General features: G+C 42.0%; 1 protein-coding gene across 5 annotated transcripts in view; it reads left to right on the forward strand.

The window, feature by feature from the left end:
- Nucleotides 1–21,698, forward strand: part of srcin1b (SRC kinase signaling inhibitor 1b) — a 139,277-nt gene that overhangs the window by 53,073 nt on the left and 64,506 nt on the right. For all 5 annotated transcript variants that reach the window (XM_085466970.1, XM_085466972.1, XM_085466974.1 and 2 more), the window contains exon 2: nucleotides 4,650–4,957. In XM_085466970.1, coding sequence (XP_085323096.1) covers nucleotides 4,673–4,957 — 285 coding nt within the window. In that variant the 5' untranslated portion in view covers nucleotides 4,650–4,672. The remainder of the gene's footprint in view (nucleotides 1–4,649; nucleotides 4,958–21,698) is intronic.

Consider the following 21,698-nt stretch of genomic DNA (forward strand, 5'->3'; position numbering starts at 1 on the left):
TTTAATATTTTCCTCAGTCCTTCCCACTGTTTTCTTTTTGTGTCTTTTCCTGTATCAAGTTTGTTTTTGCGTCTGAGTTTCCCGAGTTACTGTTACCTTCTTCCTGTTTTACTTTGATAGTTAGTTGCCGTCTGTGTCTTGTATCCAGTTTTACTTCCTCCCTGTGGTTTTATTGATTGTGCACCTGTGTCTCATTTCCTCCCAGCTGTGTCTAATTCTTTTGATTAGCCCTCAGTGTGGGAGTATAAATGGTGTTGTCTTCCCTTTGTCTTTTGTTACAGCAACTGTTTGTGTTCTTTCTCTGTTTCCTTGTGTAACTTCTGTTGGATTTCTTTGGCTTTATAGACTTACTCTTGGACTTGGACACACATATCTGCTTGCCAGTGCTGAGTAATGAATTAATAAACACACGCAGAGAGTCGAGAGGTGCAGTTCAGTGACTCAGAGTAGTGGATGAGGCCTAGCAGACAGCGATGGGTTACAACTACCTGCATGTGGACACCTGCTAAACGGGCCAGATCTCTAAATACAGTTTGGATAATGTACTTTGGGGTCTGTATCATTTTCATAAAGGAATGAACCTTCCACAGAGGTGAAATGTGTATCTTGCAGCAGGCTCTAAACACGTTTGTTCTGCTGTAAGTTTGGACACGTTAGCATGAGACTCATTTTTGGAGCCTCCAATGGCCGTTGGAGGAACTGCACATTTGGCAGCACTAGCTTCACTTTCAGCCCTGGAGGTTGCTGCTTGGTCTGAACTAATTTTAGCTGTTAAGCTTTACTGTTGTACTCTGAGCACCGACTACCAAGTGTGTCTACATTTTGTGATTGAGTCACTGCGCTTTTGTTCTCCGATTAAAAAATAAATCTGATATTATAGCAGGCCTGATCTGTAAAGACTGAAGTTTGGAGGAATTAAAAAAAAAATTAAAGCTTAGTTTGGAGTTGATTGCTTCTGTAACACAATTGTCATCAAACTGAAACTCTTTCCAGAGGAACAAATCTAATCTCGACAATCACACAATCAGATCGTTTCACATCTTTTTTCTTCATTTAGGAAACAAATCAAATTTTATAAGTAAAGACAACTGAACAAAACTGGGACAAAAGAGAATCTTATGACTGGAAAAAGGGTCGGCTGTTATTGCCCACTGCCCCCAGCTGAACACTGGTTTTACTGGGCAGCTCCCAGTTGTGATTGTGTGTATTTATTTGCATGTCGAGTTCACATTTTCACCAAACGGCTGGACCGAATAAGTCACGCTGAAATGTGGGACAGATGTTGTTGCACCATCACTGTAACACAGTTACTGTACAGTAAATCCCAGCAGGTATTGCAGCAGATGACCAGCAGTGCTCAGCCTGGTAAGATACAGCGTCTCTTTGCCCCACATACAAACTCCCACCACCTCCCCCTTTACTGCATATTGTGTTTGCAGAAGGCTTCACATAATTTAAAGTGACAAGCCCCTGTCTCGACATTCCCTCTGTCTCTCCTGATCCCCCCACCCCCACTGCCTCTGTTTTATAACCTTCTTTTCTTTCCTGCCATGGATACACACCGGTATGTTGCTGAAGAATTACATCTGTGACCACCTCGGACGCTTTTCTTTCAGACAGTACAGCTACAAATATTTCTGTTGCCAGGCTGAATCCACAGACTGGCAACATTTCGGATTCACAGGCGCGAATGCAGACGAGTCATGGTGATGCACACCCCGACCCCGACCATTTCCAGAACCGTGGAACTTTGAACACCATGGGAACTTTCTGAGTGGTGTTTACTCAGCATGGCACTATCATTATGCAGCTTTAGATGGATTTCTAATAAAATAAGCATAAATTATACATGCAAGGGCATCTGTAGCTTCAAGCTGTATGACAGTTTCTTAACTTTGAGTTTATAAAGTCAAAAGTCTTGCTTTAGTGCATCTGTGCTGCTCGGCAGGTCAAAAAGAGGACCCGACGGGACAGACCAATAATGCACAGAGGCTCCGGCCGTCGAACGCTACACTACAGGGCCTGTAATTTACAGTGTTTGTAGTCCACCGCCGGTACATTATGTGCCTGTGTGTCTCGATGCATCACTCCCACTCCCATTAGCTGCAGAATAAAGTCAGGGGATGTGGCTGAAAACTCAACAGATAACCTCTGATCAGATTGAAGCTCTGTATTTGATTCAAATACCACGGGGTCAGCGTCCTTGCTGTGTTTTATCAGATCCTCCTGCAGTGCTGCTGCTGTTTACTTTCTTCCTCTCTCTCTCTCTTTAGAGGGTTTAAACACTTTCATCATGCACAGCACAGAGCTGCTATCCCTTAAAAGTGGAAACAAGCACCAAAATCTGAGAGTTTACCCTGATGCCATTCATTAGAAAAATCCCATCAGCAGCTTGAATTTTCTTGAATTGTCAAAATAACCATCGAGCAGCTATTTTACTGCAGAATTTTGACATTTCTGAAGTTTCACTGATGATCTCTCTATTTCTGACCATGACTAAGTCAAATTTATTCCCCAGAGCTTCCTTTACTTATTTCTTTTAATGTAAATCATCACAAACCTGCAATGGATCCATCCTGGGGATGAACCTCCCACCTCAACCCTTCATCATCAGCTGCTCTTTGTTATGCAGTATGGCCCTCGAAGAACAGCAGCTATCTAAGCGAAGCCTTTCAGTTGAAGAATTTTGCCAACAAGTGGATTCTTTTATTGATTAACTTCACTTTTATAACTGAAACCTGACTGTCAGTGCTGTGCTCTCTGTTAAGGTGGCAGAGCAGATATATTCCCTCAATCCTCTTTCATGTGATTGATGATTTTCTTTGGCACAAAAAAAGGCCAAGACCTCAAAGCCAAAAGCTAAAAATGAAATACTCTGACAGGGTTTGCAGTAAAGGTTGAAATTAGAAACAATTTCCACAAATGAACCTTTTTATTTATATACTGTGCAGGAGAGTGAAATATTTCTGCTTCATCCTCTTACCAAACATTTCAAAACAGGTGGTCCGGGTCATAAACTCAATGAGCACATTAGTAAGTCAGGTGTATCCTGTTCCTTATCCTCTCCCTGCACATTATTTTCCTTTCTGTGTCTCCTTATAACTTGTGCATAAATAATGAAACTAAGCCTGTTCACTCATGCAAACAGCGCGCCGACTGTAACGGATCACCTCCACGAGGCCAGCCGTGCTTTATGCGTCAGCGGTCACAAGGGGGCACTAAACTGTTCCCCATGCACGGAGACTTCATTCCCATTCATGTCACTGTTTCCTTGACAGACTTTGACACGTGTGTGAGGCAGCGCTGCTGTCATGTGATAGCGAGAGATTTTGCTGTTCGACAGTTTTTTCTTTCGCCTCTGGGTTCCTGGGATAGTTGCAGTTGTTGGAATAGACAGATGTTCCCACTGTTTTCACACGGGGTATTTTGCCTGAGATGTGTTTGTGTAACAGAACGACAGCAGTGTGTGTGTGTGTGTGTGTGTGTGTGTGTGTGTGTGTGTGTGTATAGGGGGAGAGAACAGAGTGTTTTGTTGTGTACTGTGCAGGTTGCTGAAGGACAAAGTGCGTTTTTATGGCTGTTACTGCAGTATCATCGTTGGCCCTCACATTAACACTCACTGCTGACAAGCCTCAAGGTCCAAACTATTAACTACAGCATGTTTAGACAGTTGGATCAGTGATATCAGAGATAACCACCTCATTCACTCACAGCCCAATGAGCAGATTAAAGCACATCTGCCTGTCCATTCTTTTACCAGCTGACTATAAACAGCATGTACAGTACATGCTACTGGAGTCTTATAATGCTCATGGAATGAAAGCTCGAATGGTGGAATAACAAATTACATTTATTACATTTAATTTTTATTACATTAAAATCAAAAATCTCTTTCATAAGAGTGTACTTTCCAAGAATCATGAGCAATAACAATTAAACACAGAAATGGCCTTAAATTTGTGGAGTTCTTACTGATCTGCTGTTTGGGACAGATGGAAAGAATCTTAAGACCTAAAACAATAACTTCCCACACATTTTTGATGAATGCAATTCAGTAAGCGAGACAAGAATAACCTTATGAATGATAACATACAGGTGGTTGCGTGCAACACATGACACAGCGGACATAATGCATATTGACTGCTATTTTGTTGCTAAATCTTTTGCATTGTTTTTAAGCAGCTATTAACCTCCGAGTTCAAATATCTGTTCGGGTGTAAAGGGATGAATCCGTGCCAGTTCATCCGATGGCTCCCACCTGACCATCACAGACTTGGTTGGGAAAGATGGCCAGAATAAAACAAAGATTCAGGCTCCTGTTGTCATTCCCCCCAAAATGTTAAAATCCCATTAGCTTTAATTATCAACTAATCAAGAACTAATGATTTTTTAGGTAAATCTGTGATGGTCAGGTGGGAAATGTTTTAAAATGTTGATGAACTGAGATGGAATGACTCCAATTTCAAGTGAGTTTCTCTCTCGTGCAGCTGCTTTTCCTGTGGTATCGTGTGTACTGGTGCACATGAGCCTGAAAATCATGCCACTGTTTTCAGATTTCATCGTAAGACATGATCTTGTTACCAAAGACATTTTTCACTGTCTCACCATTCACTCTTTAAATTCCCCTCCCTTCCATCTTCTGGCTGCAGGTCGAGAGAAGAGAAAGGGTCCCATGATCTCTGCCGGCGATGCCGAGTTCCCCCGGGATTACCACACCCTGGCTGCCACTGGTGGCCGCGGGGCCCGACGGTTCCCCGACAACAGCAACGGGGGCTTCACGTCGTCCTCGCTGGACCGCCGGCACAACTCTGTGGCCGCCAAGAGCCTGGAGGCCCTGAACAGCATCCACAAGGCTGACATAGAGCGTCAGCGAGACGCCATCATGGACCTCCAGAAAAACAAGTTCTCCAACAGCCCCAGCAGCATGTCACAGGGCTCCCCCGCTGCGGGCCGACAGGTACTTTCACACTTTCTGCTCTGACGTGAACAAACCAAAAAGAAACAATGAGCGGACGAATACTTCCCTTTGTGACATGAGTAATTATAACTGCAGCAGTGGTGGTCTTGGCACTTTAATCCTTGTTAATTCTACTTATAATGAGCTAAATCTCTCGCATTCACTCCCAATTTCCATAAAAATAGAAGGTGGGATTATTTTCCTGTTTCCATCAATCCTCCTGAGGACGATTGGTGCAGGATACACCACCTTCATCGTGACTCATACTGTTTATCTTAGCAGGCGGAAAGAAGTTTCTAATCAGTCGGCTGCAGTTTATGTGGTTTCTTTTATAGTTTGTCAGGAAATCGAGCGAACAGTCCTGCGAGAATACCTACAGAAGGCAGCGTGCATACGCAAAATGATGAAGGGAACTCAAATGGCAGGTTTTTTAAGTCACAGTAGACACTTTGCTTTCACTGTGAGCTTCTGTCTTGTCACTGATGACAACAGCTGAGGTTATTGGAGTTAACTAAAATGAAAATAAACCAGGCGTGAAAAAAAAACACATTATAAGAATAAAAACTAGAATTCTGAAATCAACAAAAACCACCTGAAACCAGATTTTACTGCCCTGTCACTTTAATAAAAGTCATTTATCAATACAACTCAATTCAACAACTTAAACATGACTCCATTTTTTTTAACTCCGACCATCCAATCTACCAATCGTTTTTACTCAGAGATCGTGTGTTTAAATTCAGAAGACAGAAATTCGATATTTATTTTTACCTTCTCCTGTATAAAACTATACAAAGGGTCAGTTAAGGTTTGCTCTGCTGCCTTGGTGGGGGACTAATTAAATCGACACCGTATACTTCACCTAGTATGCTCAAACCCACCTCCTCCGGCTCCTTTCGATTTTGTGTAGCAGCTCTACTCCGAGCCTCTCCTGAAGGAGCTGCTCACCCTGTCTCTAAGGGAGAGCCCAGACAGCCTTTGGAGGAAGCTCATTTCTGCCACGATCCTACTCTTTTGGCACGCACAGCTTGTGGCCATAGACGAGGGCAGGAACATGGCTGTTTGTGTTTCACAACTTCCTCTCATTACCACAGCAGACTGATACAGCATCCACACCACTGCAGAAGCTGTGCAAATACATCTGTCAGTGTCCCGCTCCACTCACTTCTCACTTGTAAACCAGAGATACTCCAGGCAGGAGAGGGCAATCCAGCCCTTTCCAGTGGAGAATCACAGCTCAGACTCAGAGGGGCTAATTCTCTTTCCATGTGCTTCACACTTGGCTGCTCCAAATCGCCCCAGCGCAAGCTAGAGGTCACGTTTGATGAAGTCAGGAGGCAAGGATCGTCTGCAAAAAGAAAAGAGGATGATATCCTCTGCCTCTGCTCCCAGCAAATGTGTTCGGTATCGCTGACAGGGCAGCATGTCACAATTCAAATCATAAATATATCCATACATATCCATATCATATGAAAGGAAATATATAAGACATTGGAATAAAATTAGTTTGACAGTGACTTTCATCCATGTAGCCAGCTCCTACGCGAACAGATCAGAAAAAGTAAATGAATTCAGTACAAAAAGCAAAATAATTGGTGGTCATAGGGAACAAAAATACACCATCTGTTAAAGTTATTGATGGTTTTCTGGTCCTGTGCAACATTTTAATTGGTCAACAGATTTCTAGGATTGAACTAGGACTGATTCAGTGGTTTTAGAACCTCCCAGTAAGGACTTGTTTCCTTATGAAGTCCTAATTTGATCAATAAAAGCTCATATCGTGTATGGATTATGACACAGAGCCACATCCACAGTTTTATACAAATCTAGAGGGGGGTGCATCCTCGGGGGAGGTAAGAGTGCTCTCCGAGGGCTGTCGGCTTCTACATGTGAACATTTTCTTCCTGAGAGATAATAGCAGCACATCAGCGGGCCTGCAAACCCAAACAAGAGCATTATGTGGCGAGACGCCTCTGGGGCTTTAGACACACGGATGCAGTGGAGGCATGTTTACGACCTGCTCGCTGGGCCAGAAATGGCCACCTTCTCAGCGGTTATTACCTGAAAAACGTCAGCAATAGAATATGGAGAAAAGAATTGAAGTGAGACAGCGAGCGAATGTCAAAATGTGAGACACCTCCCTTCATCAAATCTCCTCCCTCCCTTTGCTCTGTCTTTTTTTTTCTTTGCTTCATATTCTCAGCTTCACTCTGCCATCCATCAACGCATGCTCTCATTTGATACCTGTGACAGATGGTCTGCTGCAGCTCTTCTCTGTTCGGCTTTAGGGAATAACATTCAGCCATAGGGGCTTATTTTCAGTCTTTCTCAGAAGGAGATGATGTCATATCTAAAATGCGGGGCTGGAGCAAACAGCACCTGCCGGGGCTACAAAAATAAAGAAAAACCGCCGTTCCTCTAATGGCCACTTGAGTCTGGTTTCAAAAACGAGTCAATCCCGACAGACTTAAAATGTTAAAATGTACAACTTTACAGTGTGTCATGTCACGTTGCTATGTCCATTTTTCATAGTCTGTAGGGTCATTTGTGTCATTTGTGTCATGAATAGATTCATTTATCAGTTTTCTGATTTTTACCTCTGGTGGCTGGAACATGTACACTATCTATAGAGACCAAACATACTTTTAGGGATGTAAAGTTGAAAATTTTAACTTGGTGTTTATTCTGGTTTTCCAGAAAACCTCTGCTGGCCATTAGAGGAACTACAGTTTATTTCACTTCCATCTTGACTTTTTTTGCATTTATCTTTATTAGCACCCAAGGTTTCTCTAAGTTATAAAAGCAATAGATCCAATAAATTTAGTCCTTTGTCAGGACACATCGTCATGTAAACTTTAAAAAGATCCTTCTGTACTCAATCCTGGTGCCAACCAGTGTGATGCTGTACCTTATTAGTGAAGGAAGAAGCCTGAATGACTCATACAAATGGTCAGCTGAGCTGACCTGGATCTGTTGCCTGAGAGAAAGTCAGAGGGACTAAAATGGTAAATGGCCTGCATTTGTATAGCGCTTTTCTAGTCCATAGGACCCCAAAGCGCTTTACACTACATTCAGTCATTCACCCATTCACACACACATTCACACACTGGCGAATGTCTCTGGGTTTCATGAGATGCTTTTCCAGGGTCACAGAACTGGACTTGGCCTAACTTTGGTTTTCTGTGCAGGAGAAATGAGGGCAAATCCAGGTAGGGTACAACTCACTGCAAGCCGAGTCGCTCTGACCGGCTGTTGTTTAAAGAAAGCTCCAACATATAAAGGAGGGCCAGAATCCAAAGTGCTTGTTGAACCCCCAAGTTAAGGTCAGGCTGTCCTCATTCTTATGGGGAAAAAATGTGCAGATTTGTCAAAGGCTCTAGTGTGTCCTAGTTATACAGAAGACATTCCTGCACCGAGTTCTGGAATTACTGAGATAGTGCTGTCAGTTTCAACACATTATTTTTCTGCAGCAAACGGGTGCATTTTACCCCAAACAGGATTATTATATAGGCCAAAGTCTGCATTTGGAGCTTTGCAGGCTGGTGGTGACATCAGTTGCAGGTTTGTCCATCCCATCAGAACATTTACTTTCCACGTTGTTTGGCATTTCTTTCACTTGCCAATTTTAGCTTTTCTTTCACTTCTTTTTAGTGCTTTAGAGACTAAAACTCGGTTAGAATTGGAAAAACATTGTGGTTTTTATAAAAACCTTCAGGAGAGAAATGAAAGAAAAGACAAAAATCCCTTCACAACAATATCCCTCCTTATTAATAAATGATGGTTTGGGAATGACGATCCCACCTACCAACACTATAACCCAGTTTGTGAATGAGCCACGCCGGCGGTTGTAACAAAACAGCAAAGACCAACCTGGTTGTTGACCATCAAACATCTTTACATAGGCTTCCTTTGTCTCTGAACTTGGACTGTTATCGCTCTGCATCCAGTGTTCCCATTGGATGAAGGCACTTGGTATATAACGGCGTGATGAAAGCTGGATCTGACCATAAAACATCCTCATCTGATTACAAAAAAATGGCTAACAACTTGATATTCACAAGTTGTTGGACAATAAGCGCCGCCTGCTTTAGTGTTTTATTCAAGAAGATATGAAAGTAGTGATTGAGCCCATAAACAAAAGTGTTTCCTGAGGTCAAAGATTCATAGTTTTCCCATAGACTTCTATAAAGTCTGATCACTTTTTGCAACCGGACCGATAACCGCCCTGCTAGCCATGAGAAAGAATGTGTTATTAAGGTAATTCTGGATGGGCTTGACTTTTGAGACTCAGAAGCAATGTTCCCTCTAATTTTTCACGTGTCTGAGCGAACACACAAACTCCCTGAGCGTCCCTTGGACCACTGTGAGCAACAGCAGACGTGTGCACTGTGGTCACGCCAGCATCCAATCCATCCAAGATACATGGTTTATTAAAATAATCAAATTACAGCATTTACATTTATTTTTTAATTAACTGCTTTAGCCCACTTACAATGAAAAGGTAAAAAAAAACTTGTTCATGACCTGTGTAGCATGTTAACACCATTGGAAGTAAAAATAACTTGAACTCCAATTTTGAAAACACAACTTTCTTTTTTTTTATTTTTTATTTTTTTATAAAGCTCTGACTTGTATTATGAGTCTGTGGTCTGGGAGAGAGTCTGTAACTCTGCAAAATACAGTATATATTGACCAATGTTGGGCAATTAATTATATAGTTACTTCTTCAAAAAAGTAACTGAGTTATGCAAACAAAGTTTTTTGCAGCTGTTTACCTAAAAATGCAGCCAAGGCGTTTTTTTTAAAATAAACATTTCAAACTATTTACAGAACAATCAGCTGTTCTGCATCAAATTATTTGTGCCACTCCTAAAAATAATTTCTGTCCACTATGAGATGAAGGACAACAACAGCCTGATACCTGCAGGCCTGACAGCAGCAGATGTATCACTGCTGTAACACCTGTAACACTCAGCAGTCACCTCATGGTGTCTAACAGTTTGGTCAGGACTGGACTGGGACAAAAAATCGGCCCGGCCCCCCAGGTATTATAGGAAAAGCCATAAAGCCTTTGAATGAAAACAGACACTGTTGTGACAGTGATGTACAGTCTTGTTGGTATATGTATGATTTCTATACATTTTACATCAGATAAAAACTTTGGTTGTAAGCTTCAGATAATTATTTAATAAAAGCTCGACATTTTAAATGAGAATAAGAAAGAAAACTATTTCCTTGTGCCCCCCTTTTCCCTGTTTCCCTACCTGCCCCCCTGGCAGCACTTTGCTAGATCCGCCCCTGCACAGTTACCAGCTGTCAGCTACATAAAAAAAAGGATCCTGGTGTTATTTGTCTCTCAGAAACAGTTCATAACTTCCCTTCAACTCATTTATGTCACCTAAAAGGTAAACCTGTTTCTCCATCACCTGTTCAGCTCTGATGATTCAGTAAGGACATCTCCTGGTTTCATCTTCATGTTTCCCTCTCACCACATATCCAAACCGACATCATGACCAGCAGCTTTTACAGCTGTGGCTCCAGCAAACATCAGCTGATACTAGAAATTAATATTAAATAAATTCTAACAACAGTTGATTAAGCTTAAACGTGCTGCTGTTGTTTAGCGCCACATCCACCGTTTCCTCTTTCTGGCGCAAAGTGGGATAAACAAACAAGAGAGGAAAGCCGATCAGCTGATCATTAATCAGTTTCATGATTGAAGTAGCAACAGGAGAGGGAGGAGGAGAGAATGAGAGGAGAAGAGGCAGCTGCAGCGTAACAACAGAATAAATCCAGCTTTGTGTCTTTTTCCATTCTAGCTGAAGTCCGGGACAAACTGTTCCTTTTCACCTCAACACGAAACGCGTAATATTTTCTCTGAATACGAGATGATTCCGTCTTTTTACGGGATGGTTGGCAACTCTACTAACTAACCTTATGAATAAAATAAAGTTCACTATCAGTAACATCATAGCACCCACCCAGCTGTATAGAAACTCTGTCATGCTAGCTAGTACGCAGTACGAAAAAGTCAGCACAATGAAAATAAACCTAAACTTGGTTTATATCTGACCCAGATAGACTGCAGTCATAACTTCTTACCTGAAGTTCAGTTCACCTGACGCTCGGACCAGCGGCTGCCTCGGGTCTCTCCTCCTGCCTCCCCTTTCTCTCATCCTGCTGGCCTCCACCACTTGCCAATGTTACTGAATCTGAGGAAGCACTGCCACCACCAAACAACTGAGTTATTTTTACACTCCGACCAGCATCTGGCCAATCCACCACCTTTAATTGTTTATATCGTTACAAAGAAAAAAAAGTCACCGGGCCACCGAGCAAATGCCCAATATGCCCGATGGCCAATCCAGCTATGGTCGTGCTATCAGGTAACCCTTCGCGTACCAACTGTGGCACGCGTGCCGAGGGTTGCCGACCCCTAGTATATACGAATGTGAATCGCATTATTGGCTGGACTATGGGGTAAGGTGGCATTGTTCTAATCTCATACGGGAGCAGCCAGTCACTGACTAACACTGCAAAACAGAATTGTTAAAGTTTTAATTTTAATTTCAATTCAGGTTAGATTTTTTTTTGTGCGCAACACAGATTTTCTGTGTGCAGAGACAGTGCCAGCAGTGCACAATTGTGCACACGCGCAGCTTAGAGGGAACATTGCTCAGAAGCATGCCCTTGTTTTATCTACAGTCTGTGGTTTACTGTAACTTCATAGTCAGCGTCTGACCATTTTCCAAACCAAGTAAGCTGGGTTGTTTTCAGATGTTTGAATTGTTTTCAAATGCTCCGTATTTTCCTTCTCCTCAGTTGATTGTTGCGTTGAGAATACCCCTTCAGTCTTATATCTTCCAAAAAGAACCAGTCTGCATACTGTATCATAATATTAGTGTGGAACGGGTTATTTAGTATTCGTATGTACATCCATCCTTCTGATCGCGTGGGCAGCAGTTTAAGCAGAGACAGCCACGCCTCCCTCTCCCCACCCACCACTTCTAGCTGTCCTGGGACACTGAGGCATTCCCAGGGCAACAAACTCAATCTCTCCAGCCTGTCCTGTGTCTGCTCCTGGTTCTCTTGCCAGATGGGTATGCCCAAAGCACCTCACCTATAAGAACGTGTCCTCTGTGCCCCTCCCAAATGCCCAAGCCTATCTCTTAGCCCAGGCACATTTATGTATTATCACCTAAAGCAAAGAATTGCTGAAAATATCACAAATACTTTCAGATGTATTCTAGTCCCGACCTCATGAACTTTGTCTGTTGAGCAATGAGCAGCTGTGCTATTAATGTCTCCTACAGTCTGTGGCGTCATCCCTGTTTACAGCAGAGGAGTCCTTCCTCCTCTTTGCTCTGTGGCGGGCGGCTAATGCACAGACTGATTGATTACCTGTCCTGATTCCAGCTCTGTATTTAACACAGGCTGAAACTGATCTTCTCACATCACCCCCCTCCATGTGCTGCGTTTATTTACCCAGACCACACCTTCTTTCTACTGATGAAACAGGGTGGACCGAGGGAGAGGGAGAGAGAGATGGAGAAACAGGTGGAGTCTGCTGTCGTCATGGCAACCCACCGTTTCCCCATATAAGGCAACTGAGTGATATCATATGGTTGGCAATGCCTGGGCTTTGGAAGGAGGCACACGCTGTACTGAGTGAGAGGCGGCAGCAGCGGGAGAGAGAAGGAGCGACAAGGAGGGAGGGGTCGTTTTATCGTCTCTGTCCGGGATGGAGGGGGGCGAGATAGAGTGACAAACACAAGAGGACAGAGAGAGAGAGAGAGAGGAGGAAGAGGAGGGTGAGGAGGAGGAGGAGGAGGGGTAGGAAGACGTGCTAACTGCCTCTTAGGCGCTACTACGGGCACCGGCGAGGGGGGACTCTGGCGGATTCTCGGGGCAAGGGAAAGACACACACACCAACACACACACACACGGAGAAGCCGCAGTGGAGAAAAAATGGAGAGGGGGGAGGAGGAAGAGGGAGGCGTGTGGAGCGGGAGGATGCGCCGTCATTAAGTAGAAACGGTAACTCACTCTTTTTTCTGTGTGGTGCTGCCATGACTGTGACGCTTGGAAGGTGATGGAGAGGAGGGTGGTGGAGTAAAAGTAAAGGTGTGTGTGTGTGTGTGCTCCTCATGTATGTGGATGCAAAGCCAGGTAGAGCTGATGAGTGCACACACCTCTTGTGTTTGTGTGTGTGTGTGTGTGTGTGTGTGTGTGTGTTTTTAGAGGGGAGGGTCCAGTTGTTGTCATGTAGTCAGGTGAGGGTCAGGTGTGTCCGAGGTGCCGCAGTGATGCATGTGTGGACGCGTGTGAGGCTGGGAGTGCACATGTGTTGATGTGTTTGGGCTTGGAGAAGGAAACAGAGTGATGTGAGGGAGGGAGGCGGGGGTGACGGGGGCACAAAGATGGCTAGTTGGCATGCAGGTCAGGCGTGCACATCTCTCTCTGCTCATCCCTCTCTTTCCTTTCTACGAGTCCTGCCTGTCTCAGCGTGTATGTGCGCCTTGGGATTTCAGCTCAAGTGACTGAGAAATATTGCAGGCAGTAATCACCGAGTCACAGTGCATAGGGGGCCTGTTTGCGTTAGATGAGACAGGTTTTATGTTCCAAAAAATGTCCGCTTGTTGGTGCATTAAATTATCTGTGGAGTGACTTGGCGGTGGATTCCTTTTCTTTTCTTTTCGCCACTCCAATTTAAGGCGAATAAACGTGGCGAGCAGGTGATTACCCAGCACACAGCTCGGTGCGAATGGGAACGTGTCAGAGATTAGAACACAATGGGTGCTTGACTTTGCAATTATCAGATGTTTGTTGCTGTTGCTGTAATTCACACGAGAACCTGGGAGAAGGACGGTGACATTAACGCCTATTTTCCTCCTGCTGACGTGTAATTATGAAGCCGGCGCGCAAAAGTGCCTCCGAGCTGAAAATGTGAAGCCAGCTGGAGGTTAGAGGTTGTAAGCTCTACATATAGAGAAATAATCCTTGACAGGATTAAGTTTCTTTGGAGAGAAATAGTCAGAAAGTGAAATTGGGATACATGAATTTTATTTTGATGCCAACCTTTTGATGACGAGAGGGTAAATTCAGGCAGGATGGCGATTAAACCAGAGTTTTTCCTACATCCTCTTCCTGCCGCTTGCATTGTAATGAAAAGTTTTTACTTACTGGGGTTTAAATTACTCGAGCATAGCAGACATTTCTGCGTATCAAATAATCAGAAAATGAATAACTTTTATTATCAAATAAAGAAACCACACTCGCTGGAGTTTTTAGGAGAAAAATATGCATACTAAATGTGCTTATGTGTGCAGCTACCCCCCCATAAGCCCATTCTCAGCCAGGAAAACCCCTGTGTATGAGATATATTGCAATATTTTATATGAAAGCAACATGTGGGAGCAATAAAATCTGTACTGATTACATTTAAAAGCAGTTTCACACAATAGAGCAAGTGTTGAAGAGGATAAAGCTTTAGCCATCCTTATTTTCTTCATTTTTATGGGCTAAATTTCAAATAAGCCAGTATTTAAACACACATTTAATCACATATTCTACCTGTCATATGATCAATGCTAAACTTGAATGAAAATGGAAAAGTGGGAAGTTAAAAGCTCCCTCTGAGATTTCTTCATTTGATGAAGTTGTAATATTTGAAGATGTGTTATGGTCAGTATTGATATAAAGGTTTCTTCCTTCCATATTATACTGGAATATTGATTTCTATCCAGTATTCTATATAATTAAGCTGAAATCTCCTACATTTTGAATATCAGACCTGTAAGTCACTGAATGGTGATTTAATGGCCACAAAGACTGTTTGGGAAGAAGATTCAAGGGTAACACATGAGGCTGATGATGGGAACAGGCTTTATTGAGTCATCAGTGATATGAGGTGATGATGATGTTCTTTAGTTATACCAACATAGCTGCTCATTGGCTCATAGGAAACGCCGGCAATACAATAGGACTCATTTCTAGCAGATGAGGGGAAATGCAATCCAAATAAATCCAACACCCTGATTACGGCTGGATGGGGAGAATGTAGGACGGCTCTTTGCGATGGGAACAAAACTGTTCAAACCTCTATTGTAAGTCTTTATGAACAAAAAGCAGCGCTGCTTCTTGAACTCAACACGATGTCTAAATAGAAAGACGAGTAGGTTCAAAATTCTTCCCTTGATTTCTGCACGTTGAACCAATAAAAACACGAGCTGTCGGGCGTTTTTTTTTTTATACCATTAAGCATCATACAACTTCAATCAGAGCACAGCAGAGGAGAAACGATGCTGCCTCTGTAGTTTGTTGGAGTATATAGTCAGTATTACACACATGGCTCTTTTATGCTCCATGTTTTTGAAAATTGCAAACGACTGCCTTCTTCCCGATGACGTCGTGTGCGTTGTGTAAGACGCCCTGCGTGCTTCGCTGGGGAGGAGTGAGCAGTTTACCAGATCGCTCAGGCACGATGTTATGACTCTAATATGTCACAGTGACCTTTAACAAATAAGGCCAGGAGATTAATCAAATTTGACTTTCAGTTCTGGTTTCTGGCTTCAACTGGTTATAAAATCCAAATAATTGTGATTAAAGACTTCAACTGCAAAACTAACTGTAGGTAAACCTGTGGAAGGGTTAATAAGAGTTGCATTTGTCTCCTGGTCACTTGGGGCCTTTCACCTAATTTGAAAACTGACAGCCAAATCACCGCTTTCTATTGGCTTCCCTTTGCCTCCATCAGTATGACATCATTTGACAGAGATGGCCACCTTCGCCAGAAAGGCTTTATGGTTAAAAAACAGGTGCTAGTCTTTGCTTTTTTGCTCCCTATCAGAGTACTCTGTGTCCCCAACAGAGCTTCTTTTATCCATTTACTCTCCAAACGAATTTTATTTAAAATGATAAAATGCTTGTGCGTCTGTCTCTTGGATCCTTCTGATCATATAGATAAGATAAAAAAGCAGAAGAGAAAGCAAAAAAACGAATACATTTGGGTTAAAAATGTGGTTGTGTGAGTGTTAAATGTTTGATTGGAAGTGTCTGAGTTAGGCTGAGGCACACTGAGGCTGGGTGGCATGAGATCAGGTACAGCATGATGGCTCTGTTTTGGTCACCAGGCTTGGAGAGCGGCCTGGAAGCCTCACACTGCTCAGAAATCTGGGTCACGACAGCCCACAGGCCTGTTGAGGGCTTTGTTTCCTCTGCCCTGCTTCCTTCACTCCATATTTAAAAACAGCGAGATGAATTTTGCAAAGTTTAAACTTGAGTTTCCAGGAGAGACAAGAGAAAATACTGGGGATCTATACAGCTCCCAGAACAGCTGCTCAAACAAGAATTAAGTTCCACCTACACCTTCATTTTAATTATTAAGGGAATTTGTTATTTCAAAGCTCTCACCGCGTTTTAATGAAGTTTAGATGCACCGACAGAAAGAAACCCACCTGTGCTTTATTAAAAACACCCCAAACTGCAAGTCGGTATTCAAATTAAAAGCCCTGAAAGCACATTTTCTCAATCAGCTTCTGACTGGGAACGAAGCGCTCCAGAGTGAACAGTTTCTGCTTTTTACATGACAGATTTTCTATATTTCTGTTTTGTTTTTGCTCCGCTCGTCTCACTGGTGTTCAGTGTGAAAAGGTGCTTCCACGTATGTCCACCCACCAGTCAGTATTTTTGGCAGCTTTTTAAACAGAAATGCCAAATGACAGTTGTGTGCTTGTTTTTGAGAGTGGAAGTCTCAGCAAACTAGAGGTCATTGTGTTTGAGGCTGAGACACCTCTGAGCATGTTCACATTCCCACTCATGAGTAGTCATTGTGGAAAAATGTTCTCATAAACATATCTGCTGTGGCAGGTACCAGCACAAAGGTCATATTCGGTATTTTGTAAAGTCTTTATACGTGGCAGGTTTGGGGATGAGTGCGATCCAGTCACAGACTGTATGAAAAAGATGGTTTTGCAGATTTTCACCACCGTATAAGACTTGTAATTCTGCCTCAGGGTCACGGGGGGTCTGGAGCCTAAGCCTGATGCCGGGCTACACCCTGGATAGATCACCAGCAGGGTCAACTGAGAGAATTCAATTCATTTGGATGCAATTCAGTTTTACTTTCAGTGCCAAACCACTACAACGGTCAACTCAAGGCTGTTTATACAATACAGTAATAAAGAGAAACCCAAAACAAACAAATAATCAAGTGAGCAAGCACTTGGTGACAGTTGGAAAGAAAAACCTCGTTTTAACAGGAAGATCCTGGCTCAGGGAGGGGCAGCCAGTTGGGGACTAATCACCAATCACCTTTTTGTGTGGAGTTCGTGGCTTCCTTCCACAGTCCGAAGACATACAGGTGGGGTTAGCTTAACCAATCATTCTAAATAGTTGTCTATGCCTTTTTTTTTTTGCCTCTCATTGTGTCTAATAAGCACCAATACTGGATTTTCTTTTATGTTTCTTTGTCCATTCATTTCTGGAGGCAAACAGTGATGTAAAAAAAAAAAGCTCCCCTTAGTTGTCTTAAACCTAAAGTAATGAGTCTGTAGGGAGTAGAAGTAAAACGTTCTCAGAAAAGCAGATACTCAAGTAAAGTACAAATTCCTGGAAAAATGAAGTATTTGTTAGGGTCCACCTCTGCTGGAAAGCTGTAGTTTTTTTTTTCTAGTTACCTGTAACTGGTTAACTGGTTTTCTAGGGTTTCCATCTCCCTGCTCCCTCCCATCCTGCTGTTTCTCTCATATAACTGCTTTACTTCAGTTATGATTGATTGGACTGAACGTTTGTTTAATTTCACCCAAGTTGACAGATCTTCTATGAAACACAGTCTGCACACTAAATCTGTAGTGTGGCTTTTTTACAGTCTTCCTTACTTCACCCCAAACCAGTCACTGCAGATGGCCCCGCCCCTCACTGAGCCTGGTTCTACCAGAGGTTTCTTCCTGTTAAATAGGAGTTTTTCTTTCCCACTGTCACCAAGTGTTAGCTTATATGGGGCCATGTGGTTATTGAGGTTTATACTCCATTATTGTAAGTTCTTTAGCTTAGAATATGATTTCAAGGAGCAACATGGCAGCTCATAACAACAAGCTAATTACTGCATAGACACTCCAGCTAAATGCTGAATGAAGCAGTTGCTCTCTGAGCTGTTGTTTTCACCATTTCAGGTGTCCTTATGACAAAGATGCATTGAAGAGTGAGAATAAATAGCGGCAATTCGAGCCACATGTGTGATTTTTTTTTCTTTCTAGAATTGTACAATGGGTAGCTCAGTGCAGTTGGAAAGATAATTATTGATTTCATCTTCTGGAATCAACGCTTTTTAATTCTCTCAGTTCGTTATTTAGATACTGGAAAATATCAACATTCTTCAAGTCCTCCGCTTAAATGTTTGTTGTTGCTGCTTCAGTGATCTATGAGGGATCTGCTGCTTGGTGCTTCTGGTCCAAATGCAATTATGGGAATGACTTTATTTTACTTCATTTGACAGAAAGCTATTCCACCGTGATTTTTGACCATTAGATAAACAAATGTCTCTGTAAGTGAATGAAGTCCTGATTAACAGCATTGGTTAGAATCATTTCTACAGTTTTAGTTTGAAAATTAAACAAAAAAAGGAAAATTCAGGTGGAAAAAAACATGAATTGGAATAAAAAAAATAACTGGAGAAAACTGAAATAACTTTAATGTAATGTAATATGCTTTGTTCATATTGTTTAACATACTGTCATTAAAAATGTCTTAAATGTTAACTTTTTTAAACATTTTAAGTATTTGAAGTACAAACAAACAAAAATAAACTCGAAATAAACATTCAAAACCAATGAAAACGACAAAACTACGACGACACAACAAAAGTTTCTCTTTGTAGGGATACCCCATATTAACCACATACGAGAGTGTTTCTATTTTAAAATATCACCAAACTGCTCATTAAAAGACAAAGACAGATGACTTTTAACCAGGAGAGCTGAGTGCACGATGCACGGGGGACTGTTGAGTCATTGCTGCTCGCATGTTTGGTTAAGCTTAGGCACTAAAATGTCTCAGATATGGAAGAGACTGTGATTTGGTTACAGACAGAACATTTCGTGATACCAAACACATGCTGGTTAGTAGCTGACAAGTTGACAACAGCAGCACATATTTTGCTGCTGAAGGCAAAAACAGCCTGTGGAGAATCAGCATCAAATACACACACAGTGACACGCTGCTAGACATTTTTATTGGGTTATTTTTCATCTACCCACAAGTTCAGTAGTCCGTGCAGTGACGACTTAACTGTTGTCTGTTTTTTTTCCTGCCAAATATTAAAACAATTGAAATAAAAGGTTCCTTGAAATAGAAAAAGAAGCTACGTGTCGAATAACAGACTTTTCATACACTGCAAAGGGGTCTTCAGAGTACCAGCATCCTTTATGTGTATTGTCTTTCTCACTATCATAAAGATTTGTATGAACATGCCTGACTTTAGTTCCCTCATTCAGCCAGCATCTACATATAAGTGAAAGTTGAGGAAAATAGTGGCCGGTGATTTCTCTCTTCGTTCAGGAAAGACTGGCTCCGATATCAGTCATCATCGAGCATAACATTTATTCAGGCAAAGGTGTAAAAGCTGTGGGCTTTACTTGAGTGGTTTCACCCTTTCTAGCAGATGTTGAACCTGCTGCAGGGATTTGAATTTCCCCTTCGGCTACAAGAGCAGATGATGAGGTCTTCAGTCAGTGTTCGAGTCCATCCTGCAGGTTTTTAATGGGACCTGGTGTTTAAGTTCTTCCACATCAAAGTGAGAACATTTTGTGCGCAGCTGGTTTTGTGCACAATAGTGTTTGATCGCAATAGGTGAAACTGTTTTAAACTGTTTTAAAAAGTAAGACTTCGTAAATTAGCTCATGCGTCAGTTCAATAAGGAAGATCTGGATCCCTCATCTTCCTGTTTGCTCGGGTGTTCAGCTGCCAGTCTGTTCTTTACATCACTACCACTTTCCCACGCTGTCAAACTCAAAGCTGTCATCATTTCATTAATCCAGTCGTTTTCTTTCCTGCCTTCTTTTAGCCAGTCAGCCTCCAGTTTGCATCCTTTATTCTTTCCCTCGTAAAGACGAGGCCTGGCGATGTCCATGGTACCCTTAAGGACGAGTTTTGAAACTTCAGTATACATAAATAAGGACCTGGTTTGAGGACTATTAAAATAGTTTCCAAGGGTAGCTCCAAAGCTAGAGACCTAGACCCTATACTGCAGGTGCCCAGTCCTAAATCCTGTCACCACTGGGATTCCATTCTGCCACAATGGATCATTGGAGTCTAATTGCCAAATACATTCATTGATTTCTCTGTCTCAATAAATCATGTTCAGTTCTTCCAGATGAACTAACAATTGCTAGTTTGCTGAAATCATTAAGTAAATGAGGAGATTGATGATGCTACTGAAGGGTTCCCTATAAACATCAAAAATAGGATTGGTTGTAAGGGATTGGACAGTCTGCCTGTAAGATCACTAATAACCCAAACAGTTACCACCATGGACTTCTTAAGGTGGAGCAGTTCACCCTTTTATAATGCGTACTGTGCTTCTCAAACATAACAACAATACAGCTGCTGCTGAGAGATGGAAAAGCACTCTGGGAAGTTTATTTCTCACTTCCAGTTTGGATAAAAAAGAAGGTAGACTGTCGGAGAGCGTTATTCACATACAGTAATGAGTGATTTAGCCGGCTGTAATTAGTGACCATAGAGAGATGGATGTCTGCTAAATGGCTAAAACAGTATTAAATTATGGTGTCATAGCACAGACGTCTTTCATAGACTAACCCATTCGTTTGGACGAGATAATCCAGTGTCTCTGAAAACTGCTAAACTACACACACGTTAATCTAGGCAGATTAAATTTATTGCACATCTAATAATATTGGAGACAATGCTTTAACATAAGAATTCCTTTGCTTTGCAGGCAAGTAACGCTAAGTTATCCGCTAATCCTAGCTTATTTGGGCTGCATTCATAAAGTTGAATGAGAGGAACGCAGAGATGCAGATACCTGCTAATTAGTGCTAAATAATCAACTGTTGCACACATTTCTTGGACAGTCTATTCTTTGATGGCTGTTTTAATCAACAATACTATTGAATATTCACTGGGAAGTATTAGACTGTACTTAAACTATCCTCAAATGTCCAGCACGTCTGTCTCCAGTGGATCTAATTTTTCGTCTTTTGAACTTTTTGACAACTATCATCTTTTGATTTGCATATTTTTCCCTTTTTTGGAGGAACGTGTCATCTCAAAGACAGATGACGTTTACTGATCTGATGCCTGGTTGTTAATGAGTTCTTCTTCCATTACTGCCACCTTCTAGCTGTAGGAGCAACTTACATCCCCCTTGTACTGAAAAACCAAAGAAAAATATATATATTCAAGAGAAAACATAGTTGGTTAAACTTCAGTATTTTCTAACTAACTTAAAGGAAATGTAAACATTTGAAAATCATGGTTCTTCCCATCTGTACCTCAAGTTATTTTTCAGATAAACAAATAATCAATAACATGCACACGTGTATTTTTCAGCAGGTACTGTATTTAACCTGCACGGTTGCCTTAACAGTCTCCTGCAGGGCGTGAGAGGTGTTGTCCAAAATGGACATTATCTTGGCCAACAGATTTCTGGAACACTGTAAGCATGTCAAAGGAGCTTGCAAAGAAAAGCGTCTGGACTTCTTTAAGTTAACTTCTTTAACTC

Source organism: Copadichromis virginalis, linkage group LG8, assembly GCF_057382275.1.
Source record: "Copadichromis virginalis isolate Kocher_CV1m ecotype Utaka linkage group LG8, C_Virginalis_male_GT1.1, whole genome shotgun sequence".
In the NCBI taxonomy this organism is placed as follows: Eukaryota; Metazoa; Chordata; class Actinopteri; order Cichliformes; family Cichlidae; genus Copadichromis; species Copadichromis virginalis.